Consider the following 24,410-nt stretch of genomic DNA (forward strand, 5'->3'; position numbering starts at 1 on the left):
AAAGACACACACCTCCAGACCTGCTTCACCACTTATGAGGCGACCCCCCTTCAGGGGGGGAGCCGGGGGCTGGAACCAGGATCCTACAAGGGCCCTTACGTTTCATGCTATGTGTGCTGCTGCTTGCCCCCCCCCATATAAATTTATTACTAGACTATCTCTGTGTCACTTTTTGAGGTATCCTTTTGGTTGGGTATAGAGATTCAGGGTTTGGAATACAATTACTAGCTTCATTTAATAAAGATTATTGATATACTATCGTGAAGATAGAAATCTCTGAGATAATTTCAGGTTAAAGTATTGGAGTGACTCGTGCCACATACAAATTTAAAACTCAATGTAATTCATGATAAGATCAAGATTTTTTCTGTGGGCATTTACCACTTCAATCAAGTTTTTCTAATTAAATTATTATTGCCCATATCATGAAGCACCATTAAACTAAGCTTCTGTGTTTGAGGAAAAGATACATATGTTAGAATAGTCACCTGCATTTGGTTTCTATAACATTTGATCTACATATAAATCTACCTCAGGAGGGAGTCGGGCAGTAGCGCAACAGGTTAAGTGCATGTGGCACAAAGCCCAAGGACCTGCTTAAGAATCCCAGTTCAAGGGAGTTGGGCTGTAGCGCAGCGGGTTAAGTGCAGGTGGCGCAAAGCACAAGGACCGGCATAAGGATCCTGGTTCAAACCCCGGCTCCCCACCTGCAGGGGAGTCACATCACAAGCGATGAAGCAGGTCTGCAGGTGCAGGTGTCTCTCTTTCTCTCCCCTCTCTGCCTTCCCCTCCTCTCTCCATTTCTCTCTGTCCTATGCAACAATGATAACATCAATAACAACAACAAGAACTACAACAATAAAAAACAAGGGCAACAAAAGGGAATAAATAAATATTTTTTAAAATAATAAAAACAAATCTACCTCAGGACCTTCCCCAATACTTGTCTGCATGCACATGAACGCACACACTTACTCACAACTCCATAACAGGAACACACACACTCCTACCAGCCTCACAGCCTGCAGATAGTCTGACAGATACATCCACATAAATATATTCACTTTTAACCCATTTTCACTTATTTTAAATGAATACTCTAAAAATAAAATTAAATTTGTGATCACGCTGCTCTCACAAAGTTATTGTACAGCAAATAAATAAATAAAGGATGCCTTCTTGGGCTGCATTTGCACAGAATGCAATTTCTTTGCTGAAGGAGATATATTATTCATCAGATAAACTCATAGCAGAAGTCATACCTTAACAGCTTGAGGTTTTTATATACGACAGCAATTAAGCAGCCAATCCAAGTAGGTAAACAGACTTTGTTTTCTTAGCAATAAAAACTTCATTTGGCAATGAACATTATCCTAGCTATAGGATAACTGCAGATTGTTCGAAACCACAGTCACATTAGACAGCCTAACATGTTCCTAACAGGTGGGCCAATAAAAGTGAAAAATGACATTCTCCTAATTTAGAGATCTATATACCATTTTTGACATTATAATATTTGATAAAAGAAAGAATTGCATGGACTATCACTGAATTTTCTCATCATTATTGCAATTTTGATGACATCCCTAATGGAAAAGGAGTTCAGAAGCCTTAGAGAGATATGCAAAAATATGCAGAATTTTGCCTTGAAGGAGATTATGTTAGAAATTCAGGTAAAGGGGCTCAACATAATAGCGCACTGACTCTCTGCAGTCAGAGAGTGAAATTTTGCTCAGTCACCTTCATTTGGATTGCATTTCAAATCACAGGAGCGCATTGGAAGTTCTTAAATCTCAATTAGCCTAGCAAGAAGAAGGCCCCCAGGTAAAAAGGAAAACTGAAAAGTGGACAGGGGCATGCTTGACAAATCGTGCACTTTCTTTAGGGGTGCAGAAGGAAATGGCAGGAACTGAGGCTGCTCTATCCTAGCCAGCCTTCACAATTGTTTTCTGAACTGAAATGCATGCTGGGAGACTGGTGCAAGCTGTTAGGATAAGATGACTTAAATGACATGGTGGTAAATCGTCTTCTAGAATGAAGGAGATGATCACAGTGCATACATAAAGGGGTGATTTCCTGAGGAACTCCAAAGACATGCAAAAGTAAGTCACATTTGTCATTATAGCTTTATATGTTAAGAGCTACTTGTATATCAAAGAATGGATACATACTTGACTCAATTCTGCCATTTTCTTTGGTACACATTAGGATTTAAATTTTCTTTCCAACAAAACTGACTAAACTAAGTCCTTGGAAATAGCTTACAGCCCTAGCATCGTTCTAGGAAAATATCAATGGCAGCCTTTTTCTTGGTGAACAAGATCACAGAGAATCAAAGAGGCAAATAGCAGATATAACCATATTTCTTGGGAGAGGAACAGTTATTAGATTCAGTAATATGAAATGCATAAATAAACAGTTTTATCTCACTATACATTGTCACTCTAAAAATAATACCTTGTGAAACCTTCAAGAGGCTTATTCTGAAGGCGCGCCTATTTTCACCAGTGAGTGACTTCACAAAGTGATGCATCAAGAAGCATTTTAAGATTGCTTTCACTCCCATGTTGCTGCTGATATACAGACTATCTCATTTCTAAAAGTCAAGGTTTTTTTTCTTTATGTAATAGACTCGGTTCCCCTATAAGAATGAACTTTTCATGAAAGCCCTGGATATAATTGAGTTTTCTTTCATGTCTATAAAGCCTTTTAAAATTCATGAATTTTCTTATCACTTTTGCAGCAAAGCAAAAGTAGTTTCAAATCCTTTTTGAATTTTGTGTTTAATATTAACATATTTAAAATATTACAGAAGTAGATGGTGTGGAATAAATCTTACATCAGAACATATTTGATATTCTATGCATTTTCATCTTATAAATAGGTCCGCTATTCCTATTAAATCAGTTCTGTTACCTGTCACAGAGCTCTCTAGGTTGTCCATACTGGATCCAGGTGTCTGTTCTAGTGCTCTCAGGGGTCTGGGGATTTCTAAGGCTTCCTCTTCATCATCACCATCATCATCTGGAACATCTGTTTCCAAATCAGAAATCAAGGCTCCAGACATGTAACCCAATGGAGGAACCGGGGGCTGTGGAGGTTGATCATTGCTTTGAATGTGCCTAAAATTCAAACAGGAATTTAAAAAAAGGGGGGGTGGTTGTTAACATTTATAACATTGTACTTCAGTATTTGATAGTAACTAATTTTACCTAGTAACATAATTTTTATTATTATTATTAGATAAGACAGAAAAAATTTGAGAGAGGACAGGGAGATTCAGAGAGGGAGTGAAAGAAAGAAAAGACACCTGCAGACCTGCTTCACTGCTCCTGCGGCATCCTCCTTGCATGTGGGGAACGGGGGCCTGAACGTAGGTCCTTGTGCTTGGTAATACGTGTGCTTAACCAGGTGCGCCACTGCCCGGACCCCTATCTATTTCCTTTCTACTAGCTGATTATGGAGACGACATTTCTTTCATTTTAGCAGTTACACTGAGTTATGCCGACATCACTCATCAATGGAGATTACTACACTCTTTTGTTGGCATTTAAGAGATGACACATGGGAAAAGATATAGGCCCAATTTTTAAAATCGAAATAAAACAAAAGAAAATATGAATACATGCTGCAAGGAAGTGTCAAAAGTTGACTGTTTTTGTGCTTCTGATGAAAATTATTTTAAGGGCCGGACAGTGGTGCAGTGGGTTAAGCGCACATGGCGTAAAGCACAAGGGCTGCAGTAAGGATCCCTGTTCAAGCCCCCAGCTCCCCATTTGCAGGGGAGTTGCTTCACAGGCAGTGAAGCAGGTCTTCAGGTGTCTTTCTCTCCTCTTCTTTGTCTTCTCCTCCTCTCTCCATTTCTCTCTGTCCTAGGCAACAACGACGACAGCGATAAAAAAAATAATTGAAGAGCTACCACATATTTATCATGTGGGAAGACACAATACTATCAGAAACAAAATATTTAAAAAAAAAGAAACTTATTTTAAAACAATGTATGTATTTATTGTATGAGGAACAGAGAGACCAGAGCACTGCTCTGACATATGTGGTGTCAAGGCTCAAACCCAAGGTCTCAAGCAGACAGATTCTGTATTCTAACACTGAGTCATCTTCCCAGCAACAGAAAATGACATCACCATCACTTTAAAAGGTCAAGAATTTGAGACAAGTTTTCAAAAAATGTTTTTATTACCTTTATTTATTTATTGGATAGAGACAGCCAGAAATCTAGAAGGAAGGGGTGGGATAGAAAGGAAGAGCAGTAGAGAGACACCTACAGCACTGCTTCACCACTAGCAAAGATGGGGGACTGTTGTTAAAATTTGTAGGCTCTTGCCGGGCGGGTCTAGCTTCACGGAGGGTAACAGAGACGCGGAGACAACGGCTGGGCAGGGCAGCTGTATTTCTTTATTCAGGAACAACGATTCATAAACTAAGACAAACTAATCACCAAACAGAACTCTGCTGTCTCTTTGCGGCGGCGCAAGCACTCTCCCTTACTCTCGACTCAGGAACCGTCTCTTACTCTGGAACTCAGGAACCCAGGAACTCTGTCTCTCTGGCACTCTCTCTTACTCTGTAACTCTGAAACTCTCGAACTCAGGAACTCAGGAACTCTGGCACTCTGGCACTCTGGAACTCTCGTACTTGAGAGCCCTCTGAAACTCTGGCACTCTCGAACTCAGGAACCCTCTCCCGGGGTTCCTTTGGGGCGGGGCCAAGCGGGCCGCGAAATTAGCAGGCCTGATCCAATTCTCTTGGCGGGGGGAGGGCTAGAACAAGCCAATGTAAAGCATACGACAGGGGACTTGAACCTGGGTCCTTGCACATTTTAACATGTGCGTTCAACCAGGTGTGCCACCACCCGGCCCGAGACAAGTTTTTATCTGGTAGTCATCACAGCTTGGACAGTCAAGTGGTCAGGAAACTTTCCTAACTGATGGAACAGAGAATCTTGACTTCATCTAAGTGTATATACTACTTCAGATTCTCTTGTGCATTAGAAATAGAGTGAGCCAGATCACATTAAATCGATGGGGTTGACAGTCATCAATATTTATACCCTTTTCCCATATTAGGAAGCTACTCTCTTTCTTGATCCACCTTTCTGGTTCTTGTTCCAGCCATGACATCATCTCCCCAGACAATAACTTAGATCCACCTGCATATCAGATTTCAGGCTCAAGGGAAAAAAGAAAAAGAAAAAAAAAAAACTAGTATAGTCACAGGCCCTTTGGAAGATAACTAAAATGTCCTTATTAGCTACCTACAAAATGGAGGGCCACCCCCCCAACTCTTCATCTGCACTATTCCAGTTTTTAGGTCCGTGATTGTCCAACAATTTGTTTGGCTTTGTATGTTAACTCTCTTTTCAACCACCAGGTTCCAGATGTTAGTATTATGTCGATCAGACTTTCCTGGACAGACAACCCCACCAATGTGTCCTGGAACCTTGCTTCCCCAGAACCCCACCCCTCTAGGGAAAGAGAGAAGCAGGCTGGGAGTATGGATCCACCTGTCAACACCCATGTTCAGTGGGGAAGCAATTATAGAAGCCAGACCTTCCACCTTCTGCATCCCACAACAACCTTGGGTCCATACTCCCAGAGGGTTAAAGAATAAGAAAGCTACCTGGGGAGGGGATGGGATACAAATTTCTGGTGGTGAGAATTGTGTGGAGTTGTATCCCTCTTATCCTTTGGTTTAATCAATGTTTCCTTTTTATAAATAAAAAAAATAAAATAATAATAATAATAAAAGAAATAGAGTGAGCCATAAGATGAACAAGAGATATAGGGTGATTACGTCTATCTAGCTGTATGTGTGGGCCTGCATACATATGTAAGTACACACACACACACACACACACACACACACACACACACACTTGTATTTATATTCAAATACTATGGTTGTGAAGAACCTGGAGAATGGGGTCAGCCACACGTATACTCAATAATTGGGTCTATATCACAGAACACTGATTCGAGAGTCTTCCTCTTAGATCCCCTGATCACACCTGGTTGGCAATATTCCATGCAGGTTTTCACACATATTTGATAGGAAAGAAATATTTTCCACTAAGAAAGTTCCACATTCTGTCTCTTCTAGACTCTTTCCTCTATAAACTTTCGGCAGAATTTAATTTGTATGCTTTCTCTATAACTAACTCTAACTTGGAGCATAGCTGTCTATAATGAGGACTGCACCTCAGTTGGGTACACCATCACCTGGCCCTGGGTTGTTTATTTGAAAAAGAATGTGAGTTTTGTAACTTATTCTAAGTTTGAGGGGGCACAGTTATTGTAACTAGTATTGTTTTGTCCAATTTAATTCCTCCAAAGAAAAAAAATTAATAGCTGACACAACCATTTGTAATTTACAGCATTTATATTTACATCTCTATCAATACACACACACACACACACACACACACACACACACACACTGGTGTGGGGCCAGGAGACAGCTATCCTGTAAGAGCACACATCTTACAACACTTGAAACACACACACACACACACACACACACACACACACACACACTGGTGTGGGGCCAGGAGACAGCTATCCTGTAAGAGCACACATCTTACAACACTTGAAACACACACACACACACACACACACACACACACACACACACACACACACACTGGTGTGGGGCCGGGAGACAGCTATCCTGTAAGAGCACACATCTTACGACACTTGAATCTCTAACATCTCGTAGAAGCACCACCCATAGCACCATGGAACTCCCAAGGATGACGGAATAGTGCTGTGCTGCCTCCTATTTCTTTGCTTACTTATTCCTATTTTCTCTCTCCCTTACCCTTTAATAAAAAATGAAAAATCCTATCTGGAATACAGCTCAGTTTAGTATCATAAACATGTGACGCTCTGGTGCTGCTCTCCAGTGCTATATTAAAACAAAAGATTAGTATAAACAAAAGCACCTAATTCTAAAATTCAGCAAATTTGAATTCCTGCTTCAGTTTACTCTAATGGGTTAAATGCCTTTTACCTAAGTAACTAGTTAGGTGAGTAGTTGTTCTGTCATTTCCATTGGCTAGATAACTAGTAGAAGAGTTCATGCCTGTGGTCCAAGGTACCAGGTTTAACCAGAGCTGAGTAGTGCTCTGGTAAAAAGAAAGAAGGAAAGGAAAGGAAAGGGAAGGGAAGGGAAGGGAAGGGAAGGGAAGGGAAGGGAAGGGAAGGGAAGGGAAGGGAAGGGAAGGGAAGGGAAGGGAAGGGAAGGGAAGGGAAGGGAAGGGAAGGGAAGGGAAGGGAAGGGAAGGGAAGGGAAGGGAAGGGAAGGGAAGGGAAGGAAAGGAAAAGATGGGAAGAAGTTATACAAACCACTTCTGATCCCAGCAACATAATTCTGTGGGATGTTTTTTTCAGAATTCAGTGTGGAAAAAAAAAAAAAAACAACAACACAATCCCTTGCTCATTCCAGGTGTTGAAATATGAATGTCTGACCTTACCAGGATATTTACCATGTTTGCTTTGCTATATCAAACTGGTAGGCTCTTGTTAACTCATCTAGGTGAGCTTGCAGCATGGGTTGCATCTCTTCCCTTGGTGAGGGAGTGAGAGTCGCCGTGGACTGTTGTCCAAAGGAAATAGCAGGAGAAGAAGCCACGCCTCGGACAGGAGGTGTTGGGACTCGGTCATCATCTTCTTCTAATTCATCTTCCATGCCCTGGTGTAAGTATGTTTGCACTGGTAATGGCGGACACCAGCTATCACTGTCATAACTGAAATCACATGAGAAGAAAGCGAATGAGCACAGACACACACACACGTACATACAGTTCCGTTTGCAGTAAGTAGAAACTACAATTACCCAAAAGGTCATGTGAGCTCATTTCTGACTGATACCGAGTTGTTGGTACTGCATCAGTAAATCACCTGCTCATTATCTTAATTCCCAGTCATAATTACAACTGTTATCTCAATATCTCAATTTATTTTTAAAATACCTGACTAGTAAATTGCTACCCTACAGTAAGAAAAGGCAATAACTTTCCCCAAAAGTTGCTCATGTGAAAAAGCCAAACTGTTGACTAAAGACAATTAATGAACTTAGTGGTAATATAGCCTTAACTATTTTCATTTCCTATTTGTTCTTATGCACCAACAGAACAGGCCATATAGATCATCATCTAATTGAGGAATTTATTATTCTTATCTCAAACTATGACTTTTCATCCAATATGGCATATCAGTAAGAACTAGTGATATCAAATGTATCCAGTATCCTTTTGGTTCCCTTAATTTTCTCAGTAGAATTGCATGCCTGGCTTTATCTCAACATCTATATTCCAATCTGTAAAATATAAATTCAAAATTTAATCCCATAAAATACACATTAAATTTATTATTTTTTCCCTAGGATTATCACTAGGGCTTGGCACTAGAATAGTTCCACCATTCTTAAGTGTTTTTTTAATTTAATTTATTTATTCCCTTTTGTTGTCCTTGTTTTTATTGTTGTAGTTATTATTGATGACGTTGTTGGATAGGACAGAGAGAAATGGAGAGAGGAGGGGGAAGACAGAGAGGGGGAGAGAAAGACACCTGCAGACCTGCTTCACTGCTTGTGAAGTGATTCCCCTGCAGGTGGGGAGCCGGGGGCTCGAACTGCTATCCTTACACCAGTCCTTGTGCTTTGCACCATGTGCGCTTAACCCACTGCACTACCGCCGGACTCCCCTTAATATAAAACAAGGACGACATCAATAACAACTATAACAACAATGAAAACAACAAGGGCATCAATAGGGAATAAAGAAATAAATATCAAAAAAGTTTAAAAAAATATTTTTTAAAAAGAAGAACAATAAGAGGAAACATGAAGTGAAACTTGGGCTGGGTGTGACCTAGATCACCAAAGCAAAGAACTCTGGAGGAGAAGTAGAAAGGACTGTTTGAGGAGATGCCAGGGTCCTCTTGTGTCTCATAGATAAGAATCAAGGGGACATGAGAGGTTGAGCCTGTGTGCTACAGACTGTACTGTAGACCACTAACCCTCTATACGTATTTAGTCTTTTCCAGGAATCTCACAAAAGAGATCAATAAAGCCGAGTATTAATTGAGCTGTGAAAGCATCCTATTAACAGGTGTTACTCAATAGGAGATGTGTGATTGGCCATACGTGCAATCCCATAGAATCTATGATACTAGAAATAACCAGTCATTTAAGTTGTGGATATGGGATTACAATCACGGGTTTTATGCAAGGCTATCTATTTTAACTCACATGTGAATTATTTCTCTAAAATCATTAAAAAACTGTCCTAAGGAATAAAAAAAAAATCTCTAAAAATAAAGTCTACATGAAAGAAAAAAAATAACCTATGACAAAGAATAAGTGTTTATCATCAATTACTCCAAAATGTTTCCATAAAGGTAAAATACAACACCAGTGAGGAGACTTTCTGCTTTCTGAAACATAGAGTTGAGATATTTCATGAATTTATCTTAGTGATTTATGCACAAAGTAGGAGAATGAAGAGAGAGAGAAGGAATAAAATCAAACTGGGAAAATAACAAAAGAGAGCAGATGAAATTTAGGACAGGCTATTTAAATTCATCATATCTAAGGAGTTCGTAGCTCAGTATCTTTCAGAGTCACAAATATCTAGGTGAGTGTGCCTGTGTAAAAATGCAAGAAAAATAACAGATGACTCTTTAAATGTTATATAAAAAAAGTAAGCTGTTTTTAGTTACATTCACATTCACAGATATATAGTTTATCTGAGTAATGGAATTTCATCTCTTTTTTTTGTTTTTATAGTAACATTTAAAAAAAAAGAATGTGAAAATGCTCGTAATGCCAAACAAAAGGTCTTTCTGGTCAACCTAGACATGTTTTTATTCTTTTGACTTCTTGTCAGTGGGGCAGGAGACATCATATTATCTGTCGTGTGTGATGAATAATGAAAAAGATGACAACAAATCAATGGTGCATATGCACAAACTTGTTAAAGGTCAAATACAAATACTAAATTACTAATAAAAATACAATAAAGTTCAACACTCACCCACAAAAACTTGTCAATCTCTAATTGCAGCAGCAAAGCAAAGCACCAGTTTTATATTAAATTACTACTGAATTTTTATAAGCTGACTATATAAAAATCATTTTATTTATAGCTGGAACAAATACATCCTGAAACCGTGTTTGTTTTTTTTTTTTCAATATGGGAAAGTTGTATTGATGAGAGAAGTATTTACCATTGTTATTACAGAAATGAATCATTAGATGTCTTTTCTATTCGGATGATGATATTTTGTATCATGGAATAAAACGGACTGAGAAAGAATAGGAGAGAAATCTGATGGCATTTACATTCTTAAAAACAATATTAAATATTGTAACGAAAATCAAGAAATGTAATCGTTCAAAGTTGTCACTATTTTGACCCAGACATAGCTTCAGAATCATGATGTTTCACTCACTTCACAGACACTACCGTATCACTGCTGATTGAGTTGACATTTGCATACCCTGCTGCTGTAGTACTCTACACATTATCGATCTGATGAGCCCAGTCTTCTGTCCTTCAGTCTGCAATCTATACCCAAAGATCAAAATTCCTACTTAAAATACAAGGTCTCACAAATGACCTTCAGATACCCTCTCAGATTGTCCTCTACCTTCTGCTTTATTTAAATTTAACAAATTCCCTACAGTCGCTACCAACTTCAGAAGATGCAGGCAGACAAGCTGGCAATTTGAACGTAATATGACAGAATGATGAGAATCAAAGGTCAGATAAGCAATTTTAAATAGATTGGGCTGGGGTTTGGAGGACTTGTGAAAACTTCTAAAAGTTAACTAACGCCCTGTTCTTTTTTTTTTCTCATATTTTACTTTATATCTTAAATTTCTAATTTATTTATTTATTTATTTATTTTTAGATCATAGACTATTTTCATTTTCCTTGTTACTTCTACCTCAGAGCCTGGAACCCAAGGACCAACAACTCAGGGCCTGAAAACTTAGTATCTAGTGAGTTGGGTGGTAGATCCGCGGGCTAAGTGCAAGGGGTGCAAAGTGCAAGGACTGGCATAAGGATCCTGATTTGAGCCCCTGGCTCCCCACCTGCAGGGAAGTCACTTCACAAGTAGTGAAGCATTTCTGCAGGTGTCTTTTTCTTTCCCTCTCTGCCTTCCCCTCCTCTCTCTATTTTTCTCTGTCTTATCCAATAATTATGACATCAATAACAACAATAATAACTACAAAAATAAAACAACAAGGGCAATAAAAGGGAATAAATAAATATTAAAAAAAGAAAACTTAGTGTCTATAAGATTTATTCAGGTGTGCCTAATATTCTCCCTTTTTTAATGTTTTTTGTTTATTATATATATGTATATATATACATATATATATGTGTATATATATATGTATATATATATAGAGAGAGAGAGAGAAAGAGAGAGAGAAGGGAATTTGAGAGGGAAGAGGGAAGCAAATAGAGAAAGAAGAAGAGAGAGAGTGAAAGAGAGAGAGAACCTGCAGCACTATCTCACCAGCACATATGCATATTACTTTCTTTTTTTTTTCTGTTCAAACTCCAGTCTCTTTAATGTCATTGCCAATCCGTTCTCCTAGCTTTTCCTACACATCCGCTTATTTAATATTTCTTTTTTTTTTATTTTATTTATAAAAAGGAAACACTGATAAAACCATAGGATAAGAGGGGTACAACTCCACATAATTTCTATTGTTAACTTTTCAACTCTTTGAGTTTCTGACATTAGAGAACAGACATCACTTACAAATTTTGCATTTAAGCCCCATTTCCCCATTTGCCTCTGTTACTTGCTCCCTAGCACTGGACTCAGAACTTTCTAAGTACATGAAAACATATTTCATCCAATAACTACTTTTAACTCTAACTGAGCAACAAAATTGAATTTAATAGAGGAGAGATTCCAAATTACCTATAATTCTCATGCGATGTGAGCTTCAGACTTTATGCTTAAAGTCAAAGTTTTGTCTTCATAATTTCCATTTTTCTTACTATGTTCTATAGAGTGCACATTTCTGCGTTTTATAATAGTCTTTTTCTTATGGAATACAGATTTCTGGCTTTCCTATGCTCAAAACCCATGTGATACTGACACATTTCTATTCCTGACATGTACTATATAAGGTTATGCACATGATAATTTTTGAATCAGAGAAAGTATGCTCTCTAGTTCATTTTTCAATGAACATTACAAAGTGAAGTGAAAACGTTATGCATAGATAAGATAACAATCCGCAGAAACAAACAAAGCCCTTGGAGCGAAAGATGCAAAGAAAAAGATGTAAAAGTTATCTATATTACATGTGCATATTTATACATATTGATCTCTGTAAAATGCATATGTATAGCAATATGTATTTATATAAGTAGGAAAAGAAAATGAGGTATCTTGAGGTAGGAAACATTATTATTAAAAAAAGTCTACTTGGGGGGCTAGGTAGTGGCACAGCTAGTAGACTGTGTGCATCACCATCTATGAGGAGCACAGTTCAAGCCCCTTAGGCCTCACAAGGAAAGACTTCACAAGTAATGGAGCAGTGTTGCAGGTGTCTCTCATCTCTGTCTCTCCCTCCTTCTTTTTCTCTTTCTATTTATCTTTTACCCCCAGGGAAATAAATAGAAATAAAAGACAGCCAGGATCTGTGGATCACTGTAGAGGCAGAGAGCCCCAACAATAACTCTGGTGGAAAGAGAAAATAAAATTTTCTACTTAGAAAAATGAATCTGAAGACCTGAAAGACAGTTATGTAAGAAGTTATATTTAAAAAAATAAAAATAAAAAAACAATAAATGGTCGAAATTGTAGGCATGTCCTTATGTGATATTTATGTTAATAAGACAGAAGACAACATCATTATTCAAGTAAACTGAGGTACTTTGATATCTAATTAAAGAGAAGCTTATAAAAAGAACCTTTATCTTACTTTGATTTCAGTGTGAGTCAAAACAATGATGAACTGAAAAGTGTGAGGAATACACCCAGCCAGCATTATGAGAGAAAGACAGGTTTTTGTCTATTTGCTGTTTTTGCATTGAGAAGAAAACTATCAGTATCCTTTCACTTTAAACTCAATTAACACTTCAATTAGCAGAGGAAAGCTAGAAGTCTTGTGAGATATTAGGAAAATAATAAAGAAACTGGTCACATTTACAGGTCCTCAAATGATCATTTCTTTCTGGAATAGGTTTTGTTACACCATGTTCATTGGCCTGAATCTCTCTTATTGTTCTGGCCCCTATATCCCCATCAAAGCTGATGATTCAAGTTCAACCCACCAGGCCAGGTCCCTACAATTATCCCCTTGAGATGAAGCTCTACAATGGGCACCCTGCTATGGTCAGACATCAAGTCATTAGAAAACTGTGAGGGCTGGTGAAGAAGCTTCTTTTAATTCCCTTTTCAGCCCTTATCAGGAGTGGCTCTTTAGTTCCCAGAGCTGTAGGCACCCGCTTTCAAACTAACAAGAGATATTATAAATGGAGGCTGCATTATCATGATTGCAGACAATCTAAGGCACCTGATGGCCAGGGGTTCTCAATCCTTAATATGTGTTTTATTATATTTATCTGCCAAAAAATATATAGATGACACAAACAATAGAAAGGATGAGGGAGGCAAATAGTAGTCAGCAAAGGGGCTGAGAAAAATCGTAAGAGTAACACAGAGAGAAATACACAGTAGAGAAAAATAAAACTACAAGCACAGACATTTAATATATATATATATATATATATATATATATATATATATATATATATAATATTTGTTTACCCATTTTCTTGTTCTACTGCATAGTGTTCTAATTCTGTGCCAGGAAGGGGCTGGCCTGGAGGAGGAGGTAGCGGCACATTGGCCCAGGTTGATCCATTGTTTTTCTGTGGTTTGGAAGAGCTCTTGCTTTTCTTTTTCTTTCCACCTTTCCCACCTGAAAGTGATAATGTATTCAGATAACAAATATCAGAAGAAACAGAGCAGACCCCATGGAAGATATGTTCATGTTTCAAAACAAGTATATCAGTATGTTATAGCTGATGAAAGCTATCCACAATGAAATGATATAATCAGGGGGGAAAAAAAGCATTTTTATAAATCACTCAAAACGATATTGTTTCTCAGTGCATTAGCTGTGTCCCTGAATAAGCCAGAAACATGGCTTCTGTAGTAAAAGCACAAGTATTGATTCATTCAAGTCTGCTGCATTCATATTTTCATAGCTAGACAAAACAATGGACCATAACAAATTCTTTCAAATATTAAACTTTAGTGCCTGTATAATACTCTTCTGCACAACCTCTCTCAGTGGAAAACACAGTGGCTAAGGTTATAGGCTAAACTGCTATTTATAATCTACTCCATATAATTTATCCAAAAGATTAATCTTTTTCCGTATAAAATACTAGTAAATTCAATCGATTAAAATCTGGTGTGCACTTGTAAATCTTTACAGTGATATGTTTTACAGAATTTTAAGCTGACGAGGGACGCATTTATTCCTGTATGCAGTGAAATTTCTTCCCAGATATTTTTAACTCATTTCCTGAAATTCTAAAATGAGGGAATTAATGGAAATATACTAACCAGTCTGAATATTATTATAACACAAATAAATTCATGCACTGAATAACCCAATAGTATACAAGCCATTACTGGAATTACTGGACTTAATGAAGTATAAAAAGAAATATAAGCATTGATGTAGTTCTGTACTTTTACATTTCCAAAAATTAGGTAAAGTTTCCTTATGAGCAATTCTTAAAGAGAACAACAAAAGAATTTACCGTTTCTGTAATCTATAGTCATATCTCCAGGAAATGATATCAACACTCTGGATGTCATCTTTCTAGATCTGGTAACAGTAAGCTAAAATATTTGTGATAGTACTAACAACTGGATATTACTGAAAATCTACCTTATCTTCTTTCATCTAACAACTATTAATAGCACATCAGCCAATTCAGAGAATTCTGTAATATTGTAACTTAAATCGTTTGAATGTCAACATGTATAAAATTGTTAACGTAGACATATACGCTGTTATCAGTTGTGAAATTGGACCTGTTGTCTAGATAATATACACAAAGGTACACAAACCTACCACGTGTTTTCACTTTATTTTTCACTTCTTTGGTCCAATGAGAGTTAGATATCTTTTTGGTTACAGGTTCTGTGTTTGAATTCAACTCATAGTTTCTCATTTATTAAAAAGCTACTCAATAATGATCATCCTGGCTTTTAGACATGTGAAGTCACTACTTAGTGTCCTATTTCTTTGAGATATTTTGAAACTTAGAAGAGACGGTGTGAATAAAGGACTTAAACTGTTCAGTAAACTTCAGTCATTTAACTCTTTCTCAATTATTCTCCCTTTGAGAAATCCTTACTTCTAAACACTTCTGAAGCTTTTATCTAACTTTTTCTTTCTTTTTTACAACCTTTATTTAATTTTTATATTTATTTATTTATTTATTTTCCCTTTTGTTGCCCTTGTTTAACATTGTTGTGGCTATTATTGTTATTGATGTCATTGGATAGAACAGAGAGAAATCAAGAGAAATGGGGAAGACAGAGGGGGAGAGAAAGATAGACACCTACAGACCTGATTCACTGCTTGTAAAGCGACTCCCCTGCAGGTGGGGAGCCAGGGGCTCGAACCGGAGTCCTTACATAGGTATGCTTTACCTGCTGTGCTACCACCCCACTCCCGACCTTTATTTATTTACTAGAGAAACCCGAAATAAAGGGGGAAGGGGGTAATGGAAAGGGAGAGAGACAGAGAGACACCTGCAGCCCTGCTTCACCACTCACTAAGATTTCCTTCTGCAGGTGGGGACCAGGGGCGTAAACCTGGGTCCTTGGTCATTCTAACATGTGCATTCAACCAGGTGCGCCAGATCCTCTGAGCTCAGTAAGGAGCCCCAGAAATAACCAGCCTCTCAGAAAAAGAAAAAAATAAAGATGTTTGAATTTATGTCTGTAGTTTTATTTGATTTAAGGAAGCTAAGTCTTGATCCTTTGTTTTCTGATGACCCACCCAAATCAAAAGTAAACACTGAAATTAGCTAACTTGAATAATTAGATCAGTGATAAGGAGGACATGAGGTGCTTTATGAGTTTGTTTTTTTGTCCAGCTTGACCCTTGCTTATTTCCTATTAATGTTTTCATCATCATCCTTACTCACATGGTAGAGCTCTTTCAGAAATGTTGTGAAGAAGTGACAAGGATAGGAAAATTATTAGATTTCCATTTCATAGATGAAAAAATTGATTTGTTTTTCGTGAGTGCTATGTGGTCGATATTCAAGAAGAGAAAACACAATTTTGAGTGCAGTAGGGTTGCTGGATATTACTATTCCTGCGTTTTTAATAGTATGACTTATTTATTATTGGATAGCGACAGAGAGAAATTGAGAGGGAAATTGACAAGGAAATTGATAGAGAGGGAGAGAGGCAGAGAGGCACCTGTAGCCCTGCTTCACCTCTTGTGTCGTTTTGCCCCTGCAGGTGGGGACCAGGGGCTCAAACCCAGGTACTTGTGTACTGGGATGTCAGCACTTATCCAGGTGTGCCACTGCCTGGCCCTGATATTACTATTCTGTATCTCTCAATTCTGTTGAAGTCTTTGTCCAAAGTCAATTAAACCGCCATTCACTAAAATGAACAAAATACAAACTGTATTTTGGTAACATAGCTGATTCATAGACGAGATCTGCAAAAACTTGCTTTTCAAGCTCTGCGCTCTCTCTCCTCATTGGAAGACAATTTCTACTTTTCCATTGTGAACAGTTTAGAGACTATCGATCCCCAGTTACCAATGAGCTCTTTTATTTAGAATGAGCTCACATGTTATGTGAGATCAGCCAGAAATAGGATGAATATGAGATGATGCCACTCATGGACAGTAGTTGAGAAGTAAGAACAGCCTGTTCAGGCTCCTAAGCTAATTATGGGCCCAAGGTCACATTAAATTGATGGGGTTTACAGTAATATTTATACCCCTTTCCCATAGTAGGGAGCTACTCTCTTCCCTGATCCAGCTTTCTGGTCCTTTTCCCCGGCCATGACATCATCTCCCCAGACAATAATTAGGATTCACCTGCATATCAGATTTTAGGCTCAGGCAAAAAAAAAAAAAACACTAGTATAGCTACAGGCCCTTTGAAATATAACTCAAATATGCCTACTAGCTATCTACAAAATGGAGGACTCCCCAACGCTTCACCTGCACTATTCCAGCCTTTAGGTCCATGGTTGTCTAACAATTTGTTTGGCTTTGTATGTTAACTCTCTTTTCAGCCACCAGGTTCCAGATGGCAGCATGATGCCAACCAGACTTCCCTGGACAATGTGTCCTAAAGCTCTGCTTCTCCAGAGCCCCACCCTACTAGGGAAAGAGAGAGACAGGCTGGGAGTATGGATCAACCTGCAACGCCCATGTTCATCGGGGAAGCCATTACAGAAGCCAGACCTTAAACCTTCTACATCCCACAATGATCTTGGGTCCATACTCCCAGAGGGTTAAAGAGTAGGAAAGCTATCAGGGGAGGGGTTGCTATACAGAGGTCTGGTGGTGGGAATTGTGTGGAGTTGTACCCCTTTTATCCTATGCTTTTGTTAATGTTTCCTTTTTATAAATAAAAAATTAAAAAAATAAAATTTATGCAGGAAAATAAAAAGAACAGAAAGAGGAAGCACAAAGTAGAACCTGGACTCGGTTTGGTGTATTGCATCCAAGTAAAGGACTTACAGTGGGGCAGCAAAGGGGGGGGGGATTTCAGGTCCTGGTGCCTGAGGATGGCGGAGGACACAGACAGCGGGGAGAGTGTTTTGCAGGAGGAATTTTACACGTGCACCAACAACTGTATTTACTTAGACCATCAACCCCTCTAATGAAAATAAGATAAAATATTTTCAAAATGGGGGTCGGGCGGTAGCGCACGTGGCGCAAAGCACAAGGACCGGCCTAAGGATCCCGGTTCCAGCCCCCGGCTCCCCACCTGCAGGGGGGTCACTTCACAGGCGGTGAAGCAGGTCTGCAGGTGTCTGTCTTTCTCTGCCCTTACCTTTCTTCCCCTCCTCTCTCCATTTCTCTCTGTCCTAACAACGACGACATCAACAATAACAATAATAACCACAGCAAGGCTATAACAACAAAAGGGGGGAAAATGGCCTCCAGGAGCAGTGGATTCATGGTGCAAGCACTGAACCTCAGCAATAACCCTGGAGGCAAAAAAAAAAAAAAGATTTTCAAAAATTAAAAATGAGCTCTTAAGTGGTCTCAGCATTGTGGTGTGCAAATGATATAATTCTGTATTTGAGACTTGAACTTTCTTCATATTGCTGTCATTATTAGTTGAGATAAAAGAATAAGCATTTTACTTATTCTATTTTATTTTAGTGAGAGCGATACAGAGAAAAAGATAAGAGTGTTACTCAATTCTGGCTGATGGTAGTGATAGAGATTTAACCTGGGACCTTGGAGCATGATGAAGATTGAACCTTGGAGCATCAGGCATGAAAGTCTTTTTCATATCCATTATGTTATCTCCCCAGCCCAAGAATATGCATTTTTAAACAAGACGTGCCTGCCTTATTTTTTTAAATTTTATTATTTATTTATTTCCCCTTTTGTTGTCCTTGTTTTTCATTGTTGTTATAGTAATTATTGTTGTTGTTATTGATGTTGTTGTTGTTTGATAGGACAGAGAGAAATGGAGAGAGGAGGGGAAGACAGAGAGGGGGAGAGAAAGATAGATACCTGCAGACCTGCTTCACCACCTGTGAAGCGACTCTCCTGCAGGTGGGGAGCAGGGGGCTCGAACTGGATCCTTACGTAGGTGTTTGCACTTTGTTCCCAGTGCCCTTAACCCGCTGCATTACTGCCCAACTCCCACCTGCCTTATGTTTTAGGAAAGCATATTTTGAATCTTGCCAACATACTTGACTCACCTCTCTTAAATTCAAAATGTAAAAATATGAATTTACATTTAATTATGCTGAACAAATGACTTCTATGTAAGGAAAGATCTCACCTTCCAATTAGCTTAACCTATAGTGCATAGTTTAAGTACTCATAAATAGAAATAGTTATTATTGGTAATACTGTACTACCTATGGATATTTAATTATAATTGTGGGTCCTATTGTGTAAAATTTCCTTTTTTAAAATGGTTAGACTTTTTATTTGAATCACATGGAATTTTTGTCTAACACATTATAAGTGTACCTTAAAGAAATAATAAATTTGTTTAAATAATTCAGAAATACCCCATTTTCCTCATCATTGTGATTTTAAATTCGTTATTTTAAATCACTGCACAAATTAAGAAACTCTCATAATAAGAAATGATCTCATAATAAGAAACGATCAGATATCCATAGGAAAGCTTAATCTTAAATTTTAGGTTTTGGAAACATACTTATCATTCTAAGAATATAGCAAACTGTAATATTAAACTCAACTAGATTAAGCTAGGGAGAGAATATTCAATTGATGTTAACCACTGAAAGAATACATTCCATTACCCTCAAATTTAAGTAATTATATATTCAAATGTAAATGAGTGGCTAAAATCATTCATAGATATATAGAAATGCCAGTCACGAGATTAATGGAATAGTAGTAAACACTATTGTGAATTGTGTTCTGCTTAATTCAAAAGATAAAATTTAAAACTCAACAGCAATCAACACATGGATATTTAACAAGGTCACAGAAAAATCTTATGTAATCTATGTAATATATATATAATATGTAATCTGTGTAATATATATAATATATATATTACAGGGTTACAAGAACCTATGTATCTTGAGTGATAGAACCTTGGGGTACAGTACTTTTTTAATTATTCAGTACAATTGTACCATTATAAATGGTAACATAAATGACATATAAGACTATTCAAAATGCTTCTATATAATTAAGCCAGTTTAAATTCATAGCAGATGTTTAAGATTGTCTGTGTTCTATAATGTCTCCAATTCTACCATTAGGTAAGAAGAGCAAATGGCTCATTTTGGAAGGCAAAGAGAGCATTAACATTTTTAAATCGAAAGGGCTCTATCTCCAGAGGAGAAGTCATTTTGTAAATGTCACCCTAATGGTGTCATTTACAAATGACACCATGGTTAACTCTTGATGGCTTTGGTGTTTGATAGCCTGTGATAAGTCATAATATACTATACTCCTTTACTGAAAGTCTGTAGTGAAAAATAAGTATCACAAAACAAATGTCTTATTAATAAATGGAATCAAACAAATACGATAATGGAATCAATTGGAGATGTGAGTTTCCAAACACCATCAGTCACGCCCTATAGATGTGGGGCTTGGATAATGGAGTGTATCTAGTATGACCTCCTAACTTGAGGCCTGCAGAGGGTCACTGCAAACATGGTCACCAGAATATACTTCTGTCCAGCAAAATGTGTTTTCTACACATTATCTTTACTAATGATTAATTTTTTGGCTGATATATCTCAACTACACATTAAAATGCATAGTTTAAAAATCACCAATGTGAGAACCAATTTTCTTAAATGTGACTAACGCTTTCATGTACTAGCATTCTTGTTTAGCATGGTAGCAGTGCTTCTCTAAATAAACTCTTTCAATTGATAATGAATCCCTTTACATTGTGTTTTGGAAAGGCTGTAGAAAAATAGAAAGTCACATTACTGAATTTTCCAAAATCATTTGTTTTTAGCTGAATTCAACTTTTGCTTCCATGCCACTGAGTTGAATTTCTTGTCTGATATTTTTATTGTTTCTCTTGACTCTTAAATATAGCTTAGGCTGATCAGTGTCTGCTCTTTAATGATTATTAATTCATAAACTGGTATTTTTCTGCAAATACACCCTTAGACAATTAATACATAAAGGTGACAACTCTCCCCCTCATTCATTAAGGGAAACTGTTCTTGTCATTTTAATGATGACTGACAGTGAGTTGAGGTTCAGTATTTCTTCAAGACTGTTAGGAACACAGGTTATATGCTGGTCACAAACAAATATTTCTCCTTACTGTGATGAGACCAACCTGAGAGACTGCCACTTCTCTCTGAGCTGTTGTGAGAGCTGGTGGTGCTGAAATCCTGTGACTGGTTGTGTGGCATTCTATTAGACAATCCCTCAGCCAATCGGTAGTCAGGGATGTAAAGTAAGGCTAAGGGTTAAAGGCAGAGGTCATAGTGGCATCATGTGATTAGTTCACAGCACAAGCCCATGCAGAACATGCAGTTAGCAACTCAGAAGCAGATGTTGTGGGATAGAGGAGGAATGCTGAATCTATCCTGTCCTAATGGAAGTTGAGATGGATCCACTGAGAAAAAGCTAAAAGGATGAAACCGATCGGTGTTGGCGTGTGGTGGCAGCCACAGTGGTGGTTGGTGGTGGTGGTGGTTGTGGTGGTGATGGTAAGAGGGACTGTGCAAGGTACTGAATACATGCCAATATAGAGACTTTTCCTGTTGTTGTTAGTTTAGGTCGTGAACCTGGTAATGAATCACTGAACCAAACAACAAATACTAATTTCTATGTCATGCACAAATGACAGGAAGGCCACTGCTCAGCAGGGACGAAGCTATAACTCACCATTGTTCCCTTTGTTCTGATCAGGAAGAGAATAACCAAATCCCATCAGATCTGTTTTTTGTTGGATCGAACTCTTCCACTGGGGATCAGGCAGATCGACCGCCAATTCGTGTATACTATTGGAATGCAAGATCTGTGTGGTGGCATATGGCGTCGCTTGGGTTATTTGGCTGGAACTGTTGTAAGTGGTTTTGGTAGTGAAGTCGATGCTGCTATAAATGGCTCCGTCGGAGAGCATGGTCGCTGATTTATCCCCTTGGCCTGGAACTGGTGGCAGCACATCTGTGGCGAATGTAGGGAAACAAAGCGATTTTAGCGAAGCACAGGGAGTCTCCAGCTATCAAGACTGAAGATGGAAAATCAGTGTGTCAGCCTACACATTTGCATCTCAGCTGAGACGGGCTTCACGAGCCAGTGAAGGGTTAATGATGTCCAGCTACCCTCTGGCTCTCAGCTTAGGTGACAATCTGTCATTTACATATCACTGCCTAACGCCAAACCCCCCAACCCCATTTCTCTTCCACCTTGAGTAAGAAGTTTGGGATTTTTCACTAGAGAGATGCTTTCACTAATTGCTCAGCTTTAGAACCCATGAACTTGCTAACTCTGTCCCCGTTATAAGAAATCATATGCAAATGGATACAATTATCCTGTTTTCCATGTTATTCCCAAAGACGCAGAGTACAAACATTTGATTACACACAAAGATTTCCAAAATCACACTACTGAAACTATGAAGCACACCTTTTTTTTTTTCCTGGAATTTTTTAACCTCCCATTCATCATATTTGATTTCACAACTCTAGAAAATGATAATAGCAAATGTGTGACACTACCTTGGATAACAAAGGAGAAATTTCATGAATAAGTTATTTTCACAATACAGCAGGATTTAACTGTAGAAAAAGCAATCCGAACATTCCGAGTTTAATTTATGCTACTTACTCTTAGAAGTGCAGATTTAAGAGTTTCAGGTTGGAATGCTGCATGAGTAAAATTAAACTTCAGGAACAACGCTGAATAGCAATCAGTTCATTTATCATTTCAGTGTGCTGAATTATTTTTACATGATGCTTTTAACTAAGAAATGCCACCTCTCTCCTGAGCTCTTATTTTTCCTTGTCTGAGAAAAGATATTGGGTTTAAAGAAAATCTTCCAGTTTTATTATCTGAATGACAGAGACTTTAAAAAGTGAATTGAATTATGAGTGCTTTAAAAAAAATATGTGAAATGGTCACTAAGATAACTACCCTGAGCGGCTTCCCACTTTGTCATGTTAGTGACCCAGATTCCACTTTGGTCCTCACCACAACATGGGAAGTTTTGGTGTTATGGCGTCTTTTCCTTTATCTCATGTGTCTGTGTCTGTCTCTGTCTTTCTCTCTCTATCTCCCTCTCCCTCTCTCTTTCTCTCTCTCTCAAAATGGTGAAGATATATGACAACCCAAATGATTAATGGAGTTAAAAAAAATAATAAAATTAAATCATAGGCTCTAAAAGATGCACTTCATAAAATAGTGTTCCAACTTGAACATTTTTTTAAAATCATTTTTATTAGGGTCAATGGCTTGTAATGCAGTTGTTGACATGTTAAAGAACTTTTCAACTAGATATATTAATATAATATTAAATATCAGAACGAATTTCTTCAATACCTAAACAGTTTTAGGAGAAAACTACACAGTAAAAACTTGGCTAAAATATCCTAAAACTTTTATATTTGATGATCACTAATACTATTTGAAATACATTTTCAGGAATATTATTTTATACTTTCATGAGCTAAAAATTTGTTTCTGTTAGCATTAGCAGCAAAAAATTATAATGGATCCAGCACACTGTATTATATAAGTCAATCTGAAGTATTATATGTCTGGACTTTCAATTTATTTTTACAACTAAGTAGATATGGACTTTGTATGGTAAATATTTTAAGTGTAGAACAAAGTGTTAAACACATACACCTTTATAAATACATCACTAATTTTATAATGTTGGTAAGAATTTTTACAACTACTTTCTTGCCCTTATTTTTGTTCACTTGCGAATTAGAAAATCAGGTGACAGTGACTATGTTTCACTTTTGTATCAACATCCTTTATATGCTAAGCATGTTAATATTAAGTAATACACTGAAATTATGTCAATTGATCTTTCTACGGGGAAGATCTCAAGAGATGAGTTTCTACCACTTCCTCACATCCTGACATCAATGATGGATATTAACTGATGCATGAGACTCCCCACAGACTCCAGATTTCCAACAACCTGACTTTTAGCTTCTATAAAGCTTTAGATTACAACTGCAAGTCATTTCAACCATAGTTTTAAAAATGAGTGCACATTCAAATGTTTAAGAATGGGGAAAAAATAGTTTGAGAATCTAATCGTACGCAATGTCATTGTGCAGTATCTAAGCTTTGGATCTAGCAATGGAATTTATCTTCCTGCTAGATAAAATTATAGTCAGCCTGCAAGCCTAAGTGCTTCGGTATTGATTTTGAGTCTGCATATTTCCTTCAAATATTATTTGATCAGTCCTACATTTTCAAAAACTAAATTGAATTATAACCCAATACTGAAATATTGGAAAATCATATATGAATATTTGGATATGGGGGAAAGTACTTGGAAGTCTGGATCAACTTTCCTTCCAACAATGTGTTCCTGAATTGGTGCTATCATTTTTTTCCCCATTTTTTTCCTATTTGGCATTTTATATTCATTTTTGTTAATAACATTGTACTTCAATAGTGTATTAGTTTCA

At 37.6% G+C, this 24,410-nt stretch overlaps 1 protein-coding gene across 16 annotated transcripts in view; it reads right to left on the reverse strand.

Annotated features, from left to right (window-relative positions):
* Positions 1-24,410, reverse strand: part of ROBO2 (roundabout guidance receptor 2) — a 1,295,155-nt gene that overhangs the window by 27,131 nt on the left and 1,243,614 nt on the right. For 9 of the 16 annotated variants that reach the window (XM_060172137.1, XM_060172131.1, XM_060172136.1 and 6 more), the window contains 5 exons: positions 21,643-21,924; positions 21,089-21,214; positions 13,821-13,974; positions 7,502-7,762; positions 2,917-3,122 (listed from right to left, as the gene is read on the reverse strand). In XM_060172137.1, the coding sequence (XP_060028120.1) occupies positions 2,917-3,122; positions 7,502-7,762; positions 13,821-13,974; positions 21,089-21,214; positions 21,643-21,924 (1,029 nt within the window). The remainder of the gene's footprint in view (positions 1-2,916; positions 3,123-7,501; positions 7,763-13,820; positions 13,975-21,088; positions 21,215-21,642; positions 21,925-24,410) is intronic. The other 7 variants (XM_060172139.1, XM_060172138.1, XM_060172133.1 and 4 more) reach the window with 1 other exon arrangement.

This window comes from Erinaceus europaeus, chromosome 14 (genome assembly GCF_950295315.1).
Source record: "Erinaceus europaeus chromosome 14, mEriEur2.1, whole genome shotgun sequence".
Taxonomy (NCBI): domain Eukaryota; kingdom Metazoa; phylum Chordata; class Mammalia; order Eulipotyphla; family Erinaceidae; genus Erinaceus; species Erinaceus europaeus.